This window comes from Neodiprion pinetum, chromosome 7, assembly GCF_021155775.2.
Source record: "Neodiprion pinetum isolate iyNeoPine1 chromosome 7, iyNeoPine1.2, whole genome shotgun sequence".
NCBI lineage: Eukaryota > Metazoa > Arthropoda > Insecta > Hymenoptera > Diprionidae > Neodiprion > Neodiprion pinetum.
Window position 1 is genome coordinate 5,880,569 of NC_060238.1, and position 22,023 is coordinate 5,902,591.

The 22,023-nt window shown below is 36.8% G+C and overlaps 1 protein-coding gene and 1 long non-coding RNA gene across 13 annotated transcripts in view; one reads left to right on the forward strand and one right to left on the reverse strand.

Annotated features, from left to right (window-relative positions):
• The window catches only part of LOC138191271 (uncharacterized), a 64,269-nt gene extending 57,233 nt beyond the window's left edge, over window positions 1-7,036 (reverse strand). Inside the window, exons 1-2 of the long non-coding RNA XR_011177674.1 lie at window positions 6,774-7,036; window positions 1,614-1,810 (exon numbers count right to left, since the gene is read on the reverse strand). This is a non-coding gene — a long non-coding RNA (uncharacterized lncRNA). The remainder of the gene's footprint in view (window positions 1-1,613; window positions 1,811-6,773) is intronic.
• Window positions 6,421-22,023, forward strand: part of LOC124223419 (uncharacterized) — a 31,304-nt gene continuing 15,701 nt past the window's right edge. For 7 of the 12 annotated variants that reach the window (XR_011177667.1, XR_011177673.1, XR_011177669.1 and 4 more), the window contains exon 1: window positions 7,091-7,510. Coding sequence is in view for 5 of the 12 variants with exons in the window: in XM_046635363.2 (XP_046491319.1) it covers window positions 7,430-7,510; window positions 11,426-12,887; window positions 13,158-18,997 (7,383 nt within the window). In the remaining 7 variants the exon portion in view is untranslated. Of the gene's footprint in view, window positions 7,511-11,425; window positions 12,888-13,157; window positions 20,165-22,023 lie in introns of those variants that run through there. The other 5 variants (XM_069137887.1, XM_046635367.2, XM_046635364.2 and 2 more) reach the window with 5 other exon arrangements.

The following is a 22,023-nucleotide window of genomic DNA, read 5'->3' on the forward strand; positions in this document are numbered from 1 at the left end:
GCACTCGGGAAAATGAATTTCATGAGTATCAACGATGTGTCGTGGGGAATAGACCACAACTCATGACAAACGGACATAGCCAACAGTTGTTGCCGATCCCGTTGTCTATGTTGTGCGGGTTTATATGAGTTATAATGCAAATCGATTGGTTAATATACTGTTCATGAAGAGATCTCCTGACTCCTCACTTTATGGGACGTTAATATTGCACTGCTGGAGTTCGATTCCATTAGTGTTTTCCCTCATTTATGCCAGAGGCTAGTGATATCTGCTCGAATCTGCATTAGGTGCTAGACTCCAATACGTCCATCCACTAGCTCATAATTCCGTCTGTACAATTACTACGAACATGTAGTGTTCACTTGGGCTACTGATTTACGGTATTTCATGCCATAGTTGTTCAGAAGAAGAGCTACTGGACACCAGTTTTCATTTCTGATAAAGGTTAATGTAACCGTTGAGTACACACCTTTATCGTTAGTTACGAAATCGCAAATACCACTAGGTTGGATCACGACGGGGGATCCCATACTTCTAACAACTGCCTGAAGTATTATCGGTTGTATCCCTTGCAGTCTTCCTAATTGCTGCTTCACGGGGGGGGGCTACGTTACTTTATCGTGCTTAACTCAAACTATACCGTGAATTTTTCTAACAGCTGAATGATACGTGCGCTTGAGCTAGGTAAGCGGAGTTACAGCTCATGTTTAGGTTAAGTATCGTATCCCACCACGGTCACCCCAAAAGTTAAGAATTATTTGTAAAAATAACCTAAGTATTAGGAAATGCGTAAAATGATAAAAAACTGAATTCGGACAATCAACTACGACAATAATGAGGCAATTAAGAGTAGGACTGTCATCAAATTTAGGTTAACAGTTGGGATGGCCGTGGTGGGATACATTGCTCGACCTGAACATGAGCTGTAACTTTGGTTGCCTCCCTCAGGCGCAGAGATCATTTTACTGTTAGAAACACTCATGGTATATGCTTCACTCAGTGAGAATGCGGTTGAAGCCCATTAATACCAAAAGTTTATGAACGCATTAACGTTATTCTCGTTTGATCATGTACGCCGAATAGCTCATAAAGTGATGTACACGAATATGCTCATATGTGTACAGATTCAGAAATGAATCGACATCCCCCTACCTACATCCGACCGCATATTAAAGCTCAATTTTGCTATGAATTGTCGTTATACATTCCCTGTACTATGAAATAAATATTTTTAATGCTGTTGAACATAATTTCAGTTACAAAACGACATGGAATAAGATGAGAAAAGAATTCAAATAAAGTAGAAATAGCATTTGCACAGAGAAAATAGCATTTTCCGGGAACGTTTAGGCTTTTTCGGACTGTCGATTCAAAACATTTATATGTAAATCACTTTTACAACTGAAATTTATTTTGATTTAGTGAAGTCCTGTAAGCTACGCAGAAAAGAGTTGCCTGTTTCGCACAGAAAAGCATTTGTAACTGTATGTGTGCTAGATATTTTTTATTGATCATTTCATCTTTTTATATTTCACTTCTATTATAGAAGAATGTGTAATCTCATCAGGAGACACACCAAATATGCTAAAACGGATTACTTTGTACATACATACCAGCTGCCGCTGCACAGTCGTGACGTTCCACAGATTTTGTTGACTTTTGGCCTTTGCCCTCCGTTTATGTAACAACTTACGAATTGCTACGCAGTTTGTGGTCAGCACTAATTTTTGCTCTTACAATGTATGTTGAGCTCAACGGATGAACCTGGACGTACCCAAATGTCGCGTCCCCATAACTTTCTCGAGCAGACCTAAGTACAGAGAAGTCATATCTATTAGGTGATATGTGCGGGAAATGACGATCGAAAATAGAAAATAAGAAATTAATAATTTCTATATACTCTGCTGGTATAAAGAAGTGAATACAAAACAAAATAAATTAAGTAGATTGCGATTGATATTCATCTTGAGATTATGATGCACTTTCAAAAGGTTTGCATTAAACATATCTTCAAAATTCCAATTCATTATACATATCTATGAAAACGGTCACGATTAATCGACTAGATCTCATAAATTTAGATGAATATATTTAAATTAAAATATGACTTACTTGCAGGCTTGCACTTCGAGCGTGTTGCAATGTGAACTAAACCTTAATAATTTATCACCTACAGTATGCAATTATTTAACAAACGTAACAGCGTATTTTAGATCCGGCAAAATTTTTATTTTCACGGAAAACTCCTGTCGCCATACTTACATCAATTTTTCGCAAATTGTTTGAGGTTGCTTTTTGCAAACCAATTATGGTCATAATTTTGTAAAAACACTAATTATACGAAGAAAAATTAAAGAAAGATTTGGATCGCCTCTAACCAGCACAGGCGACTCATGGGCATCATACTGCTAACGTACTCTGTGACGTCAGTCACAGCATCAGCCAATCGAGAGCCATTTGGGCTTGCGTTCGTTTCTGTCAAATTACTGCGGGTTGTTTATGAGATTGAATCGTATACAGTATCGCGTGAATGTAGCCATAGATTATAGCCGGATCGGTATACCTCCTTATTTTCATCTCCACGTGACGCTGCCGTCCCATGGTCTGAAATTTGTTCCGTCTCCACGAATCCGGAATCCAGTGACTTTTCAAGCCCTAATCAGAGGCGTTCCGGACATTCCGTTCCGTGTGCACTACCAATATTTGCGAATTGTCAAACAAATCTCTGTATCTGTGTGTGTGTGGGTGCGTAACAAAAAACAAAAATGAAATCGTTAGGTCCTGTAAGTATAAAATTCTTCAGAATACGAAATTCATTTATTTAATTGTTCGTTATAGTTGTTGCTGAAGTAGAAATAACTAGAACTTTCGTCACGTTTGACCTAATATCACCCAATTTCTGACCTATAATTCGAGAATATTCATATCATAACATCTTATTTGCAGCCTAACGTAAGCATGTAAACAATACATATGCTTGTGTGATTAATACCATTCCGTCTCTGTTAGCATCGGGTGTCCCATGACACGGAATGCACAGGCCCGGAAGTGCCGACACCCAATCACAGTAGCGCATTTCAATTCAGCGCTAAAAGGAATGATCGCAATTTGCCGGCGATCGTTCCGTGCGTGTCATTTCCGTATCATGGGAGAGTAGGAAAAATGCATCCCGTAAATCAGTGGAGCTGGAAACCCTCTGATTGGGGCTTGAAAAGTCACTGGATTCCGGGTTCGTGGAAACGGAACAAATTCCGGACCATGGGATGGCAGCCTGAGTTTCGTATGGATCGAGCGGCTTTGTATATAATTTTTATACCCATACGAATCTCTCACACCGTCGACTAGATACAGCGAGATCGATGCCCGATCTGATTTTTGTCTACGTAAACTTCTCATTCATATATATAAATTGACGTAACTTCCGTATAGAACGGTGTCTCTTTGTGTTATCTTTATAGTCATACAGCGGCTTTCAAGCAAATTTTGTGTATCTGTGGCCTCAAGGAGACTACGAAAATTCTACGAAGGTAGATACATTACAAGTTACGTATCTCAGCTCTCCGTTCACTGAATTGCATTGGAAATAGAAATTGAATGAAACAAATCTACATTAAAGGTTCTTCAAACCTATATTCTAAATAAAATTCTCAAATATCGCAGTTAATCGTGTGAATGGAGACACATGCGATAATATTGTCGCCGTGTTAGCCAAAAACTTTTCTTCGCAGTGAAGAGACTGCGTCTCGTGCGCGAACTTATTTTTGTAATGTATACAATGCGGTACAATTCCGTGTCTGTTGATACGCTGCGTGCGTCGCTGACAGCGCGTCGCAGCTCGACGAGTGGGAGGTTGTGGGGGTAGGAGAACGGAGTTTGCGCAAGATAGTTGTTGTTTCGTAACATCAAGTAGCGGGGCACTGCTATTGAAAATTGTTTCACAATATGCTTTCAGGATTCTTACTCTTAAGCTAGTTTGTAGAAAGATGAGACACACTTTTAAATCGATTGAAAAGTCGCAGAGTGATTGTTCGATGTTTGAACAATTGCAGTTTCTCATTGCAATTACGTCTGAGAAGGACACCATGTTAGATATCGATTTGATGCTAACGACATAAGCAACGAAAATGGTGAAGTAACAACGAAATTGACGAGATCAATGTTTTTAGTTTGATACTGAGAAGTTTCATATTAATCGGTAATTAATAATACTTTCAAAACTTGATCCACAACTAAACCAAAAACGCGACCACTACTTCAACAACTTGGCAAAAACTCAGTGAATTTTACCTTAAAACATTCAACTTTTCACAAGTTTGGCTATCCGCTTTCCAGTCCCATTTATATGCAACGTAACAGAAATTGGCATCATACCAAACATAAATTTGCACCCTGGGATATTGGGTTTGCTCATTAACTATATATAGATTCCCAAATATAGCGGGCTACAGGTATTTTTTGAAGCAGGTGAAAGGGCACCAAGGCGTTGACGGACTGCCAACTACTGTGGGAGTAGTTATGATAGCAACGCTCTACAGTAAAGACTCGCGTATGCGATTGTAATGTTGATTGAGTCAGTAACGACAGGAAATTTTTGTATCGAAGCGACCGACTTCTTCCCTCGTTTAGCTGTACTGTTTTTAGCATAATTTAATCAATGCACGACTCGGCCTTAATGTTTCAAGCATAATACTAAGAATTTCAAAATGCCTATGATAACCCTTGTGACCCAAATTATATGAGCTGTAGGAACTACAACAGCACGCATGGATTGTTAAATTTTTGATAGTTGACCGATTCACGTATCGCTTTGCTGTGCGCATGATGCACCAAATGCTGTCTCTCAATTTCTTGACCAATAGGAACAGCGAAACCTAAGCCAGGGGAGCGAATCGAACCGGTTGTTTGACCTTTAGATAAGAATTCCTGCTCTAGATATACGTCACATCGGCAAATCTAAATAAGGAGAAGTCGTCCTGGTTTGCCGCGATGAAATTTTTACAAATATTCAGTGGGACAACCGATCCAACCGTGACGTTGGTAACATTTGTTCGCTCGGCGTGGCCAACCTTAAAGAAATTTCTTTAGATCCGCTCAAAGAAACAAGAAAAGTTGTTGGAAAAGTTGAAATCTGAAGAAAATCTAAATATCTCTGATGAAATCCTAGTACTTAAACCGAAATCTCTAAAAATGGTCTCTGAAATCGAAACAACCTTCTTGTATTTATTGAGTTTCAAACTACTAAACACGACTATTGAAAAAAAGAAATGTGAAGAAATATTGTGACGCCATTAACCCTTCAGGACATGGGTTATGAGATTTTCTCTCATGCTCAACGTAGATCTCAAATATCTTTTAAAATTCAAATGGAAAGACTACTTGAAAATTTTTGTATCTTCCTATAATTTAGTTTTCTAGATACACATTCACTAAAAACTGTTTTTTTTAAAATCAAAATTGCGAAAAAAAATAATTTTTTGGAGAACATGAGATTTTTTCTCATGGCCAGAGTATTAAAGGGTGAGAGATTTTAGCTTTCGTTTCTTTTCGGCCTAGTTCGGGTCGTTCCGTAGTATGCGTCCGCCATACTTGTTTACATGATACATATACCTAAAGAATAATTGTGCAATGTTGTGCTGTGTTATCTGCTTTTAAAAATGTAAAATTTATAATTTAATTGTTGATATTCATTAAATGAATATTATTAAAAGGTGTTAAATAAACGTAAGTCAATATTTTTGTTTTATATATAACCCTGACAAATACATTTTATGAGTACTTAGATCTAAGTTATTTTGCATTGTGAATATTTAATTGATATTACTTTAATAATAAATTTGAGCAATTATTTTACCTTAAAAAACATTGAAAATTATAAATAAATGATATTTTCTTAAGAAAGCTGTATTTAAAATATACTGAGCGCATGCGCAGAAGCCATGAGATTTTTTCTCATGGCCAGAGTAAATAATGGCAGTCAAAACACCCATGTCCTGAAGGGTTAAGACATCAAAAGACTTGTGGTGCCATCTAAATAAGAAACCCAAAGAATTGTTTAGTCGCCATTTAAAAAAAATATTCGTCTGATAGGTTGGCAACGCTGACATTCGCTAGCTGCGTGCATGCGTACGCGCTACGTGTACGAATGTCGTCGCTATCTGTAATAGTTTTTTGGACTTACTGAGATAAGCAGTGCGTGTATGTTCACGGTAAAGGAAGTATTTTTTTTCGCCTGCGGAAGTATTGAGCTAGCGTAGGTATTAGAAGAAAATTCAGTTTTCATAGCGTTGGCGCAACGAGTCTGGCTGACGGCTGTCTCAGCTGCCCCGCTTAGCGTGCTTCGCCCCTACCACTGCCACGAACTCTCCATCCCTACTCTCGGTCTATACTATAATAACGGTAGGCGCAAACAAGAATGACTCACACCAATTCAGTATGGTTACGTATCAGTGGCAGGGCCTAACACTGGGGCACATCATAACTACACTACACGTCAGTGAGGCATGATAATGCAAGTGTAGGCGGGACGGGGCTTAAAACAAGTAAACAAATCGAAGCTAAGCAACAGCGCAGCGTGACTACGTATAAAACGGCCAGTGAGCCACACAAGGACTTGACTTATTTATCGCGACGCGATTGAAGCAGCGGCGGAAACTGTTTCATTTACCCGGGGAGTTCATTTCCTTATCGCTGTGCTCGCTGTGTTACGAATCCCGCCTCGTTGTCGGGGTCCAATGTTCGTTACCCTCTCTTTGTATCCAGTTGTACATACTTACGTATTTTACACCTTGCCTCGTTGAAATTCGAGCCACGTTGCTGGAAGACGATGCATCTACTCGCCCCACAATAGATTCGTGCCTGCAGCGGAAAATCCTTGCGGTCATTATCAACGATCTCATGATATCGCGTAGCTGCATTTACAGCACCGAGCAGTTCGGATCTAAAAACGACCGCAAATCCCGGCCTCGTCGTCCCTGCGTGTCCCATGTAACGCGTTCGTAGAGAGCTGTTGCTACCGAGCCCGGCTTCTCGGTGTTTGTGAGTGTCGGTCGGTCAAGCAAATGGCCGCCCGTCGTGTCTGTGAGTGCTTATTTCTTGATGCGCGCAACGCGGCGGCGCAGTTCGTCTTTTTCTGAAAACAAGAGAGGGCACGGAACGTTGCGAGCATCGACAGTTCGGTTAGAAATCCGAGATAATCTTACTTTTTATTTCGATCTTCCACGGCTGGACAAGGTACTTGATTTTGATTGACTTCGAGCGTCTTTTGACGGCATCCATTTTTAACCGAGCCGATGCTAGTTCAGTCTGATAATTCGGAATTTTCCGATCAGACTACCTACATAACCTCAATTTTCACAGCGAGATGCTGCTGATAGAAGTAGACACAACGTTGATAGATATTTGAGTGATTACGTCACGGTTCAACCTCGAAATGGCTCGGTCTTTCACCTACGACAGGCCTCTGGATGTCAAAATAATACCCGTTTCCGAGAATTCGAATCACGAGTTTCAGGTGAGGATTTATCATATTGACATCATGTCTTTCATCTTACTTTTAAGTGGTACACTTTCTCAACACCTGAAGTGAGAAACTTTTCGCTGGATAACTAATATTGGACAGTGATGGAAATTTATGCACGCAATACTCTGAAATTAGAAAATAATTTTTTTATCCCATATCAAGAATTATGTTATTTATACTGGTTATTACGCCTGTTTTGTTATCTAATGTAAAATGAATCTGTACTTGGATAAGGTGCCCTCTATATGTTGCTTCGTGAATCTATACAATAGTGTAAATGTGATTGTGATGAACAATTAATCCGTGACCATATGTGCAGATTGAGTCTTGAAGGTCTTGCATGCATGATTAACATTAGGTCAATGCTACCATGAGTGTAATCAAATTCGATTGATTTGATAATGAATTTTTAAAGCGTTTACTTTGTTTGGTTAGTCGTAGTTTGAGTTGCCAATTGGAATCTATGGGGATTTTTAAAATTTCACTATCTAATCTAATTATTCAGATAATACACAGCACAGGTCGAAGAAGCTGGAAACGGGGATGACAGAAATTTCTCAGGAACTATGTTTGATTTGTAGATTTTTAGACTTCTTTTTTCATTTTACTTTATTATCTATTATTTTATTTTCAATATGATGTTCAGACTAAAAATGGGAATGTCTTATCGATATAACATTGAAAAAGGGTAGGTATATCAGCTGATTATTGTTATCCAGTCATTTGAATATCAATGCACTGATAATTACATGCTCAAGAAGTAACGAAAATCTTACACACTGCATAAAGTTTTCCGTACTTTGATGTTATTCAAATTGGACATTACCATTCAACTTCCAATCTTTTGACATTGAACCGTAACCACCAGGAAATATATGAGTTTTTCTAATTTAATCAAAAGGAATATTTCACTTGTCATATGTCTTTTTATTTGGCGACGGCGGTAGATTTGCTGTCTTAAATTACCCACATTACAGTTATTTTCCTGTGCTTCTAGCAAAATTTTCTTACCCTACTTGCGTTACACGTTCCATTTACGTAAATAACTAAAGTATTTTTTGCTTGAGGAGTAGTATATAGCGTAAGAGTGGTGAAATTATATAATTTTTAATGAATGTGAAGTTTGCTCCGTGAGTAGTAAAGGCGAGTGCTATAATTACACCAGTTGTAGTATGAACACAGAATTAATCAAGGCGCGCGTTGTAATCACTCGAGTTAGATATTACTCATCCACACGTATGATACACGTGGTGTTTGAATAAATTGTTTTCCTGTCAATTCCAAAGTTCTCAAAGATTTTTTGAATATCACCCAGTCACTGGATATCCTGTCCATATGTCTAAAAATCGCAGGATCTTTATTGTTCACACGAGGAAAGTAGCTGAGTTACACGTCTGTTATTGAATGATTTATGTCAATGTTGACAAATTAAGGCCGATATTTCTTGGCGTCATTAGCTAGATAGCAACTTATAATCAGCGTCACCTTGAGTCAAAATATTATTAAAGGTAAATCCTAGTGAAGTGAGGGTTACGCTGTATCCCATACTCAGCCCCACTCTACTTTTCAACAAGAAAAGATTGACGGTATTCACGACTTGAGTAAAATCATTCGATTACAGCTTTTACCGTCGGCATTGTTTAAACCAATGCTGAAAAAGTGGAGTCATATGGTATTTTATGTTTCCAAAGTCTTAATTCACTGACAACTGAAGTTATCGTGTTACGTATTATTTTCTCGTAATGAATTCTTGATTACTGCAAATAGTCATGACTTAGTTTTACTGGTTGAGTGAGCGAAAAAAGTTTGTCCTACTTGAAAAACATATCCATGAGAAGTAGATCGAGTGAGAAATTATATCATGGGCAGCTACGTTGAATATAACAATTTTGATGAGGATGAAGTTAGTAACGTTACAGTAACGATGCATGTTTAGGAAAAATCGTTATCACGTTTAGGATTTTTTTAGATTTAGCAAACCATGATAAACAAAACATACCCGTGTATTTCAAAAAGTCAATTCCGTGAAAGTCATTCAGAAATTGCACGGTAATTATTTGTTCCTCTGAGGTTTCGTTATGTTAACATTACTAACTTCAGCCACGTCATTTTTAATCATGCTAGTTTACAAAGTTAAATATCAAACTTGAACCGTTATTCCATGATTCTTTTGTGGTGAGAAATCTCAGGGAATTATACATAAAAGTGCAAATGAGGAAATATTTTTATCCGCTAACAAAATCTGACCAACGTTGTCTCATTAGTCACATCAAATCTTGGCCCAAATATCAAAACTCGCAAGTGCTTGTATTGAAGTTATTTTAAATTATGAGATATGTTCAGTTACTGACTGCTTCATTAAATTCTACAATGAAATTTCATTTCAAAACCAAATACAATACAACAATGTAGGATGAAACGATTCATAGTTGAAAATATAATTAATTGAAAAATACTGATAACTGATAGAAGTAGAAAGACAAATTGAATGAAATGAAATCGTGATCTTCTTATTGTTAGTTTCGTGGTGTTCTTAATAAGTGGAAATAGATGGTTGGAAATGACTTTATTGTTGTAACAAAATTAATAAGGCATATTGGTGATACATGAATACCATCAATTATGAAAGCGATTGTACAAGTTATTTTACAAATCAGCAGAAAACAATCTGATCTATTGAGGTCAGGTATTGTGGCGGTGTTTTGCTTTTGTCGTCATCCTTACTGTAGGTAAAACTTAATGCTCACAAATTTGTCCGCTCGTTCTCTAGGTCTGATTGATTTGGTGCACCCAGCCAGCAGACGCAGACTTGAGCATACTTTAGTTTTGTCAATTTATGCAACCAATCTATTATAATATAGTTTTTTTTAGACTGTTACAAAATGATTTGAGTTTGTGAAAAGCAGCTGCATGTTTTGTATCTTCTAAAATGGCTGTATAAAATTTTGAGAATCATCGTATTTCAGATTCTGATAGGAGCTGGTTTATTGTTGATTTCAATTACCAATAATGCTAAATTGTTTTTCACTACGTGCTTTTCTTGTCGTGATTGGACGTTCGGTCACTACCCTGATGCTGTTACTTACGCCAAGTTTTAAATCTTAATTAATTTCACAACCGATTATAATTTTGTAAGATTTTGAAGTAAATACTTTCTATCACGGTATGAAAGATTTTAATTTGATTATCGGTAATAAAACAAGTAATGTGAAAGATGCGATTGCAGGCACAGTAGACATTCCCGTACCTTGACTCGTCGAGATCGTAAACATTCCCATAACTTGACGTTTTGCTTGATCTCCCAAATCTGGGTTCAGATGCATGCATGTTGACTTTTCAGCAGCAAACATGCACATGACCAGGTGAAGAACATAATTATCTGCCAAATTTTATAAGTGAGGTTATGTTACCCTATAAATCTTACACTGTACCACACTCGAGTTGTGGAAATTTTCGGTTATTCTTATTAGCAACTGGTAGGAGATTCTCGAAGTAAAAGTACTTCAAATGGGACATTCGTGTGAAATTTTAAATTTGAATAATTTTCCTTTATATGTACATGTATGTTAATATCCATTGATGCCTTACACTTCCGGCTACCTTCCTTTCAATCCAAAACAAAATGCGAGTTCGATTCTACACGAATTATGTCACAATAACTGGCGATGCAGCTAATGTGAGAGAATAGGAGTTATTGTGACATAATTCATATAGAATCGAACTCGCATTTCGTTGCAGACAGAAAACTCGGTAACCGGAAGTCCATGGCGTTAATGAATATCACTGTACATTGTAACACAGCATTAAATTATGTTCTCAAAATATAAAGCAATGACCAGATCGTAAATGTAGAAATAAAACCAGATATTAGAAATTATTTTTTTTTTTTTTTATTGTCAATTTCAGACATTATTGGGGATCAAGAAAGAAGTGGAAGATGTTCCGTCGGATGAGGAAGTCGGACTATCTGAATTCGAATCAGCAAATAATCTCGAGCTCTCATCCGCAAATACATCAAAAGTTAAACCCAACGATGGCAAAGGTGAAAACCATCCTCACGTGGTGGCAAAATTTCGTGATCTTTTGACACGGTCAGGACAGAGTTATGGAATAACTGGAAAAAAAAGGAAACGTGAACGTGAATACAAGACAGAGGACAAACTAAATTCATGTGAAGTGGATAGAATTAAAAGGCGTAGATCTGGTTCAAGTGTCACATCAGAAATACCAAATCACAGGTGTGAATTGGGTATTACATCAGAAAGACGTAATACAAGGTCTTCGATCCGTCAAAAAATATGTTCAAACTCTGATAATGTGGATAAAAATAGCATGTTGAATTCGTCAGACCTAAACGAAATTGGTGACAAAGCTAAAAATGAAATCAATAGCAATTCAATCCCGATGACTGTTTTGCGTAAGAGTGCAAACATGCATTGTGATATCTGCGGTTTGTGTTTTACAAGCCATCAGAATTTACAAGCGCATAAAAGTTATTATTCTACAGATGGAAAATACAAATGTAACATTTGCGGCTTAAGGTTTCCCAGACTTATGTTGTTATCGAGACACAAGAGGATTGCGCATTCCGGCATACCCCATAAATACTGGTATCGAAACAAATGTCATATTTGTATGGATCGCTTTAAAAAAAAATTAAGCTTGATTGTACACATATCACATTTGCATGCCAAAGAATTGGCATCGAATAAAAAAAGTAAAAGCTTGTACAAAGAAGTAGTTCTACGTCACATAGCGATAGGAAAAAGAAGGAAAACGCAAGCATGTGTAAATAACTCTGAGTTTAGCGTGAAATCTGCTCCACCAATCAATTCTAACAACTATGAAGTATCATTGGACGAAATAACTACGTTTTACGAAGATTTCATAGAGTCTGTGGGAGATCCAAATAATGAAGACGCACACGTTGGTGAAACACTGAGCGTTCAACAAGATGCTGAGTATCAGAATATCTCACTAGATAATCAAGCTACCAAGGGTGCTGTCAATTCTGATTGTAAAAAAGTCAGTACAAGTTCAACTGGACAAAGATTGGAGTACGTCGAAGCATCAAATTTAGCCCAGTGCGATAGAGTCAAAGTTATCGAGCAACAAAAACTCGAACCATTAATTACTGATTCAGAACAAACATCCATAGGATTAAAAAAACCCCAAGAAATAATCGGTAATAGTGCGTGTAGTTCAAAGAAAGTGTTGAATGAAAACAAAGGTATGCAAGAATCAAAAGAGCATACTAAGAAACTAAATGAATTACCACTTGGGAGTGACAGAAGCCTCTCAACTTTTTCAGAAGATGTTTCACTGCAACTACAACAAGATTCAGTTCAGCGCCTAGGGAAATCAGCCAGTAAGTGGAACACAGTAGACTCTCTTCGCCAACCATTAGAGACTAATTATCTTAATTGCTGCGATGGCGTAAATATTAAAATTAACTTAGCCGACGGAAATCGAGCAAGTGTAACAAGCTGCTTAATGAAATGTTCTGCAAATAGTGAACTAGATACAGCCATATTAAGCAGTTCTGTTAAAAATATGACTAGTAGTATAGAAGTCTCTTCTCAAAATCCAGCACATGATGGAAATTCGTTTACTCAGAAAAAATGCTTGAATGTTGCAGATGAGTCTATCGCATACAAATTCAATCCGCAGCAAGATGCTACAAATGAGAAGAAAAGACCACCGTCACTTGAACAGTTGAATTATCAGGTAGGCACAGTTTTATCACACGATGAATTAGGAGAAAAAGTTGACGTAACCACAGTGAATGCTGACGTTGATAATTCAGCTGTGAAACGTATTAATTTAATTAAAACTGATGATTTTGGAGAGTCACGCCAGTCAAATTTTATCAGTTGTCAAGATAAAGACATTGATAATAGAAACTGCGAATCAATTTCCCTTACAATGGCTGTTTCATCCTCAAGTATTCCTTCGACAAGTTCGCAGAGTGTTGAATTCCATGATGCAACCATGCTAAGAAGTTATGAAATGTCGAATTACCGAAATATTAAAGATGTTAGAGTGTCGCTGGTAAAATTAGAGAATATGGTGGATTTGCCAAAAATTAGAACTCCAAAATCGTCGGTTTGCAAAATTACTAGATTATTGAATACTGAAAAGCCGAATTGTTATGTAGGTGAAAAACCTTTCGCAAATAGAGGAAGATGGCGTATTTCTAGGCAGAATCAACGAAAAAAAGTTGAATACTATAAAAAATCACGATCATTTGTTGAAAAAAAGCACGGTACTATTGGTTACTGTCCACAGGTACTTTCAAATGACGGTGGGTCAGAGGAACGTGGGGAATGGGAAACTGCGAAACCCACAGATAGACATTGTTACGTTTGTAACAAATTTTTTCAAAATAAGGGATTACTGGTATCTCATTATATAAAGATACATGTAGAGCCTGGATCTTTTCGATGTTGTTTGTGTAATGCACATCTTAAGAGTCCAAAAAGGTTAAGGATCCATTTGTTTAAGCACTGTAATATGCCAATTGAAAAAATCTTTCTTAAATTCTGTAGATCTTGCAAGATAGAATTGAATATGTTTTCATTAAAAACCCTTTGTGTAAGTTGTGAAAAAGGATACAAGCTCAATAGGCTTAAATTTGTACAATCAAAATTGGAATATATTCCCATGTCGAATAATCAGCGATTAGCTCATACGCTAGCGTGTAAGAAAATATGCTCTTCAGACAACGGTCGTGAATTGCTACATGAAACACCAGTTGTGATGAATTCAAACGATGTCAACGTTCTCTCGGTAGCCGAGGATTCTGCTAAAAACGGTTTGAAAGTTGAATGTTCAATAACTTCCGACGAAATTTCCAAAAATTCAAAATGCTTGGGATCTAATAGTTCGTTTTCTCAAAGTAGTACAGCGCATACTGATTTAGAATATCGCAAACCAAAAGCCCAGATTGGTGTTATATCTGATGATTGTAAAAAGATAACCAGGACTTGTAATTACAAAACTAGAACGAAAACTTTGAAAGTAGGATCAAAAAAGCGCTTCAAATCAATACGTTTTTTCACACATGATAAACGATGTACCAAAAATTTGATGACTCGACGGAGGCACGAACTTTTCAAAAGAAAAAGCACGGGAAAACGTATTAATCGGCCTCATTTTCGCAGCAATACCAAACAGTCTTTCTATCACAAGTGCAAGACATGTGGATTGAATTGTTGTTGCGGTAAAAATTTGAAAATACACGAAAGACGCTATTCGACAAATGGAAAGAATGCTTGTAAAATGTGTGGACTAATATTTGCTTGGAAACACGAATTGGTTATACATATGAAAACGGCTCATAATTCGAAACCCCTATTTTCTAGAAGAATCAGGTGCGAAATTTGCAATCAGGGTTTTTATAATAAAAAGTTCCTCAGGATTCACCTCGCTCATTTTCACAACATTAAATACTTTCAATGCCAAGTCGGTAAAATAAAATTCGACACCAGTCAATACTTGAATGACCATAGGCGATATTATTCAAAAACTATTAACCTACCGTGCGATTGTTGTGATCAAACATTTAATTGTAAATATGCATTAGAATACCACAAAGTGCATATCCATAATCCCGAGGAACCAAAGGTCTATAAGTATTCATGCGATAGGTGTGACTGCGCATTTCCCGATAAATTGTCACTGCAAGCTCATATTGGACACTTGCATGTGGTTCAAGATCATGATTCCCTCGTGACGACGTCTATGAAAGGTGCACATGCACCAGCGGATCTACATCTCGAAGACATCGGGTTCTCAAATAAAACCGAAGACGCGTTTATCAATTCAAACGTTGAAATGAATAATTCAAATGCTCGTAAACATGAAAATGAAATTCAATGCGAAGAAACAATGCATGAAACTACGAATAGTGCCACTACCAGGACACATATTCTGAGTCAATATAAATGCGACATATGCAAGATTAGTTTCGTTGAGCCACATAATATGCTCGACCATGAATGGGAATATTCTAATTATGGTACCAATGCGTGTGATGTGTGTAACCGAAAGTTTATGACTAAGTCACATCTAAAAAAACACAAGGTTAAACACTTTCGAAGAGATGTGATTTGTAAATATAAGTGTCATGTTTGCAAGGAAGATTTTCTAACGGAAGATGATTTGAAAATGCATGGACTGCATTTACACGGACCTCAGTTTATGTTCAAGAAATTTTCTGAAAGGAGTGATAGTCGCGAATCTAGCAATTCAAGTTGTAAAAAGATTAACGATTCCGATGGTGTTTCCAAGTTATCCATCAACGATAATACCGATAATAGTTTGGGAGTTATGGGTAGCGAAATAACTGAAAATGAAAGAATACTATTGTTTCAAAAAATTTCAAACAGATTATCTGCGGAACTGCTGCATCGAAATTCAACTGAAGAAACATATTGCTGTGATTTCTGTACAGCAAGATTTGGTACCTGGTGCTTATTGAAGAACCATATGAAAAAACATGCCTACTGTCCATATTATACAAATTCTTCCAAGTATCTCTGCTTGATCTGTAAAAATACATTTCGGACTAACGATATTTTGAGAGCTCATGTTATACATTATCATACATTAGATCACAAACAATCGACTACAACTAAACCGGAATCTTCGGAAGGATCTATTCTTGACGAATCACTTAAATCCCAAACGGGCGTTAATCGTGATCCGACGAGGGTCAGTGACCGGGACGTCCAGGATCCTGTGGAAACTTTACCTTCTAAACACGCAGCTCTAAATCAGTCTTTTAGTTTGCCCAAACACTGCAACGCAGTCGATGACTCAGGTACCATTCCATCCGAAACAAAAATTCAATCATTCAATCCCACAGATAACGCTCACGTACTTCAGCACAACCATGACCATCCTCCTTCACTATCGCAAGAGATTCAATGCAAAACGAAAACTATTCTGGGGGATAGTGACTCAGGTCAGAGTAATGATGAAAATTCCCGTGACACTGAATCTACGAATGTTCATACAATTGAAAATATTTCGCCACAAGCCGAGGTAACGTCAGTATCAGTCAGCGAAGAATGGTTTATCGGCGATTTGAAAAATTTGATATGTACCATTTGCACACAGAACTTTGATTCCACCGAAGAAATTCAAGCACATTTCACTTCTGTTCATATGATGAATGGGGAGTATGCATGTACGTTTTGTGGGGAAATATTCTCATACTTCATGGACCTGAAACAGCACATTTTCAGACTCGATGAAGATTCCGAAAATTATACATGTCGTGAAAAGTACCGGCAACTCGCAGAACTAGCTGGTAACACAAGTTCACTCAAAAATCATAAAGGAAGTAAGCAAAACGAGAAAAATTTACAGCTCTTATCATTAGATGAAGCTGACATCCCTTCAAAATCTAGTGAAAAACCAAGTTCAAATAATTTGATTAACTTGGGTACATTTAACATTTGTGATGAATCTTTTCCAAACATTACGACTTCGTTGAAACATTGGGACTCATGTTTTGGTAAGGATCGGTTCCGGTGCGATATTTGTGATATTATGTTCATAGATCAGAATCTATTGAACAAACATAACATGAAGCATTGCCAACAAGGACAAGAGCCTCATATTGCCAGGAACCAATCGAGCTTTCGATTAAATGTTAATGATCGAACCTTTCAAATTCGTATGCAATATGGAGATGTGCTAGCTAATAAACTGCAGGATGGGGCCCTTATTACAAGCAGCTTAGTGAACACAAATATTTCCGGTAAAGTAAGAAGAGGTCCTATCTCAAGTGATAAAATATTAAAACACATTACATCATCCAGATTGCGAGCCCAAATTGCTAAAATACTACATATCGATGAAAATGAAGATGAACCTCATGTTAATACACAAATCATTTCTACAAATGCTGCATCTTCAAAAGTTGACTTGCAATTGAGCTTTGAATCACAGCAAGACACCGACTTATCGAATAAACTTGACGTTGTAGAAAGATGTGAAACAGAACAGTCAGTTGGGGAATTTATAGAAAATAGTTCTTCTCGCTTCCACCGCGACGTAAGTTCAATTGTTACTTATCCAGTACAGTCAACTCCATCAGCCGATATACTGAATTCAAGTGATGAAAAATCGTCTTACAAAATGTTGATAGCAAGTACTAATGATGACGATGAAACTGAAAAACGACACGCTCCCATCAAACATATTGAAAATAAATGTACACAACAGAAACAACCATCGTTGCAATCACATGTTTTGAGGACTGGTCAAAATTCAGCATCCATCGTACCCACCATTCGTAGTTCAAGAATGCTTGACCACACGCATATTCCATCCAGCCAAAAATCAAGACCAAGCGATTGCGCAGATGAGAAACGGTTGGAAATTGTACCCCTTTCTTCAGATAGCAACGGTAACTCAACCTATTTCATCCTTATTAAACCCATAGTCGGTAGTTCTAATGACACTGAGGCATTGGATGCAGTACGTACTCCCATTGAAAAATCTCCTCTGAGAGAATACCCTAGTAAAAGACTTCCAAGATCGATACCGTCAACATCAGGCTCCGATGTCCGCCTACTCTATTACAAATGCGTTGAGTCTTCCTCAGACTCTCCCAGTGAGCGTGTCGATAACAAGCCAACAGTAATACAGAGGGGTCATAATCTCAAGCCTCACTTGCATGGCGGTATCCAGAAGCTACGTTTAAAAATACTTCCAAATCGATCAAATATTGTCATTAGTCCGCTGCGTGGTTCCCCTTATGAATGGAACAGTAAAGCGGGCAATAGTGGTGGGAATAATTTACACAATGCTTCCGATCCACGCGGCGTGAGTTCTGGAAGTAATGACAATACGACGATATTGACACGTTTCAACATGGCTGGTGATTCTCCAACCTACCCTGTCTTGAATTCGTCGCATGATGGTGAGCAGAAAGGCGTAGATGATCGTGCAAACGATGCTCATAAAGAATTGAAATTTAATAAATTTAGAAAAAATATCTTGCGATGCAGGTATTGCACAATGCTATTCAAAGAAAAAAATCAGCTACTTGAACATATGCTGATACACAAGGCGAATAATCAATGCCCTGCATGTGGATTGAGTTTTTCCAACGATAAAGCACTCCAACAACACTTACCCGAGCATCGAAGCTCGAGATGTATCGAATGCAACAAGGTTAATTTCTTCAATGATCCTCCTTGCTATCCTGCAGGAACATTTGTGTTTTGTTCTGAATGTAAAGCTGTGCTACCACCTCCATTGCGAACATTAACACAGTCGTCAACAAATTTGAACCGTCGTATTATGAAATGCGGCATCTGCATGGAGACTTTTAACACCATTTCTCAAATGTCTGTTCACTTCAGGAATACCCATTTGTCATTCGTTTGCTCGATTTGTAGTTTGGGATTCAGTTCGCAGATTAACTTGAATAAACACATTGAAGCCCATAAGGCAAAATAAAATTAAATAATGTATATAAAGTATAAACAGTCTTTAAGCACAAAAAAAAAAAAAATAATAAAAAAACGAAAACATGAAAGTGGTTACAAAGTTTGGTTGGTCAAGAGTGTGGCCGCATCAAACCAAATTTTTCTCATCAAGATATAGAACTTCGGGAATCTTCCATTTACTTCATTGCTTATAAAACAGTTAGGTACCTTATTTTAGTTTATGTGGCGATATTTCGCTATAAGTTCAAGATGTCACAAACAGCAATTAGTTTAAGTACTCGTAGATTTTCAGAGTTTTATTTTATGCTAGGCTCTTCATTTTATAGTAACACAGTAAATTGTAACAGTTTACAAGTTTTATAATAACTTTTGATTTTTTTTTTATGTGTTCGATTAGTTCAACTATTTTTTCTTCTTATTTTGAACGCTCATTGTATTGAATACTCGTTATATTTTAGTGAATATACTATAAAATTCGATGCGTTACGTTAAATACTATAAAATTTTGTGTTTCAATGATATATCATTTTTGTTAAGCTTGCATGTCGTTGCCTGCATAATGAGGTACACGAGGAATGACGTATAATGTGGTTTCATTCTGCAAAAGTATGCGCTGCTCCCCAGACTTGTTTGTAAACAGCGAATTAAATATATTACAGGCTGCCGGGTAATTCAATGTAAAAGGTACAACCTCGTATGTATCTTGAAGTTTTAACTCACGTCTTTAAACTTTTTGATATTGGCTTGAGTAGTCATTTACTATGTTACTTTTGACTTATTCTGAAAATTGTATATCGATTCTCACTCCATAATGGTGCCGTCTAAATTCAAAAAGTATGATAAAACTGTAGCCTCAAGTATTACTATTTGTAAGTTCATGGCGATAACAAATAATAATTTAAACAATCAGCACAATTTGATAGTTGTTATTGCTTGTCACCATATTCCTCCGACGAAACATTGTTAAGAGTTATTATATAAATTGCAGAAGATTAATTCGCGCCTGAATCAGATTGTCAGATTCAAAAGGTTTCGTCGATTGCACGTAACAAATGACACGCCGTTCGAAAGGTTTTCCATTACGGAGAAATAAGTTCGTTGTTCCTTACATTATATTTATCCATATAATTCAAGTGATTTGTACAAAATGAAAATAAAATGAAACAGTATTCTTGTAGATTTATATGACCTTATCTTATACACAACATAGGTGTTATTGTCTATTGTGCATCCAATAAATTATTTTCACACGGCATAAATCATTGCGCATGATTATCCGGTAACGCGGAAAATCGAAAATTTTTCACACTTTCTTTTATGGTAAATACTCGATTGAAGAAAATAGTTATGTGTTTGTTTTAATAGATCGTGAATTACGAAGCAAATGTTAAGTTTCTAAAGTATATGTAGTACTTACTAGGAATATATATATAAATTTTTGTAATTGTGAATAATGTATTTCTTGTTTTGAGATTACTACATATTGAACAGATTTTATTACATATCATAGATTGAACTTTTGAAAATATTTCAGATCGTATATAAGTATTTTTTTTTTCTAATCAACGCAACCGTCAATATTATAGGCTTACTTTAGGTGGCAAAAATTTGAGTCTTGCTCTAAACTATATGAATGCAATGAAGATTTGCTGTGGAAAAAGCTCAACGTGCAGCATAACGTCTGCTTTGGTTTACTAGTCGATGATCACGGGTAAGGTGAAAACTTCACAACTTATATAATAAAAAATTATAATAAAGTTTCGAACATATTACGCAAAACTGCGTGCTTCAATAATGACTATTATATCGTCAGAGTCATTTTTCCGTTTTAACTAGTTTTACTCTTCGATGTCCACTGATCTCTCATACAGAGAAGGAAAAGAAACAGAACACGTTCATTCTTTTATGCTTCAAAAGCCTAAAACATTTACTTCTGCCCTTGCAATCAGTATTTAATATTTGAAAAATGACGTAAACAAACAGTTGTTGCGAACAAAAAAATAAATAAGTAAAAGTGGATTGGCTATGCCCAGAATGACGTGTAATATGTATCGCATTTATTAAGATTATATCTTCACGCTCATCAAACTTGGATTCTGAAAAAAATAAAATCACACATCCTCTGAATTTTTCCAAGTGAACAAACTCCGACGTGTCGTAAATCATCGGAACCCTGGAAGTTTTAGCAAGAAAGGGTTCATATAAGAATAATGATATGTAGTTCGTCTTCTGTAGCTATTCTTATGCCAATCGATATTGACTTACGCGTCTATTATATTCCATTCCGCATGCGCAAACTTGAAATTGCTTTTCATGATTCTTTCGACGTAAACCAGAAATTTTGAAGAGACCTGTGCGGAAACTGGAAAGCTGTTAGACTTGGAGATTTGTAGTATGCATACTAGGATTATATTGCGGTATTAAAAAGGGTAAGTGGAAAATAATCGAATTCTGTAAGACCCTGTACATTGTTCGCTCAATATTTGTCGAAAAAAAAGTTTTTGCAATCATAAGCCTAATAACTGCTATTGTTATAAAATATGACAGTGTCGGATGTCAGACACAAGGGGTTAATTACCATGTAAAAACCGCATAGAGTGGAATACATTAATGCAGGACTCTAAACGGTTTACAAAGATCATAAGAAGGTATCAAATATTAATATCATACACATTACGGTACATCATACATATTTTATATATTTATAATCGTAATGTAGTCGATACTTTAATCTTGATTTTCTGGTAGAACTTGCGACGGCTTACTGCTGTGTGATATTAAGTAGCTGCAGCGCGGGCTAGGGATCACATACGTCAACCAAATGAGTGTTGTTAGTGCAGGGGCTTGAGAAGCCCCTCGTTCTGGAGCTAAGGTGTGATTCTATTAGTACAAATTATACCGACATTTGTCTACCGAATGGAAGGAAAGACGATTACTTTCAAGAAAAGTGACGTTAAGCGGAATCGAATATTAACTTCGGGCTTATGATACTTGTCGTTCTTCATAGTATCGGGCCCTTAATTGGTATTTACAATG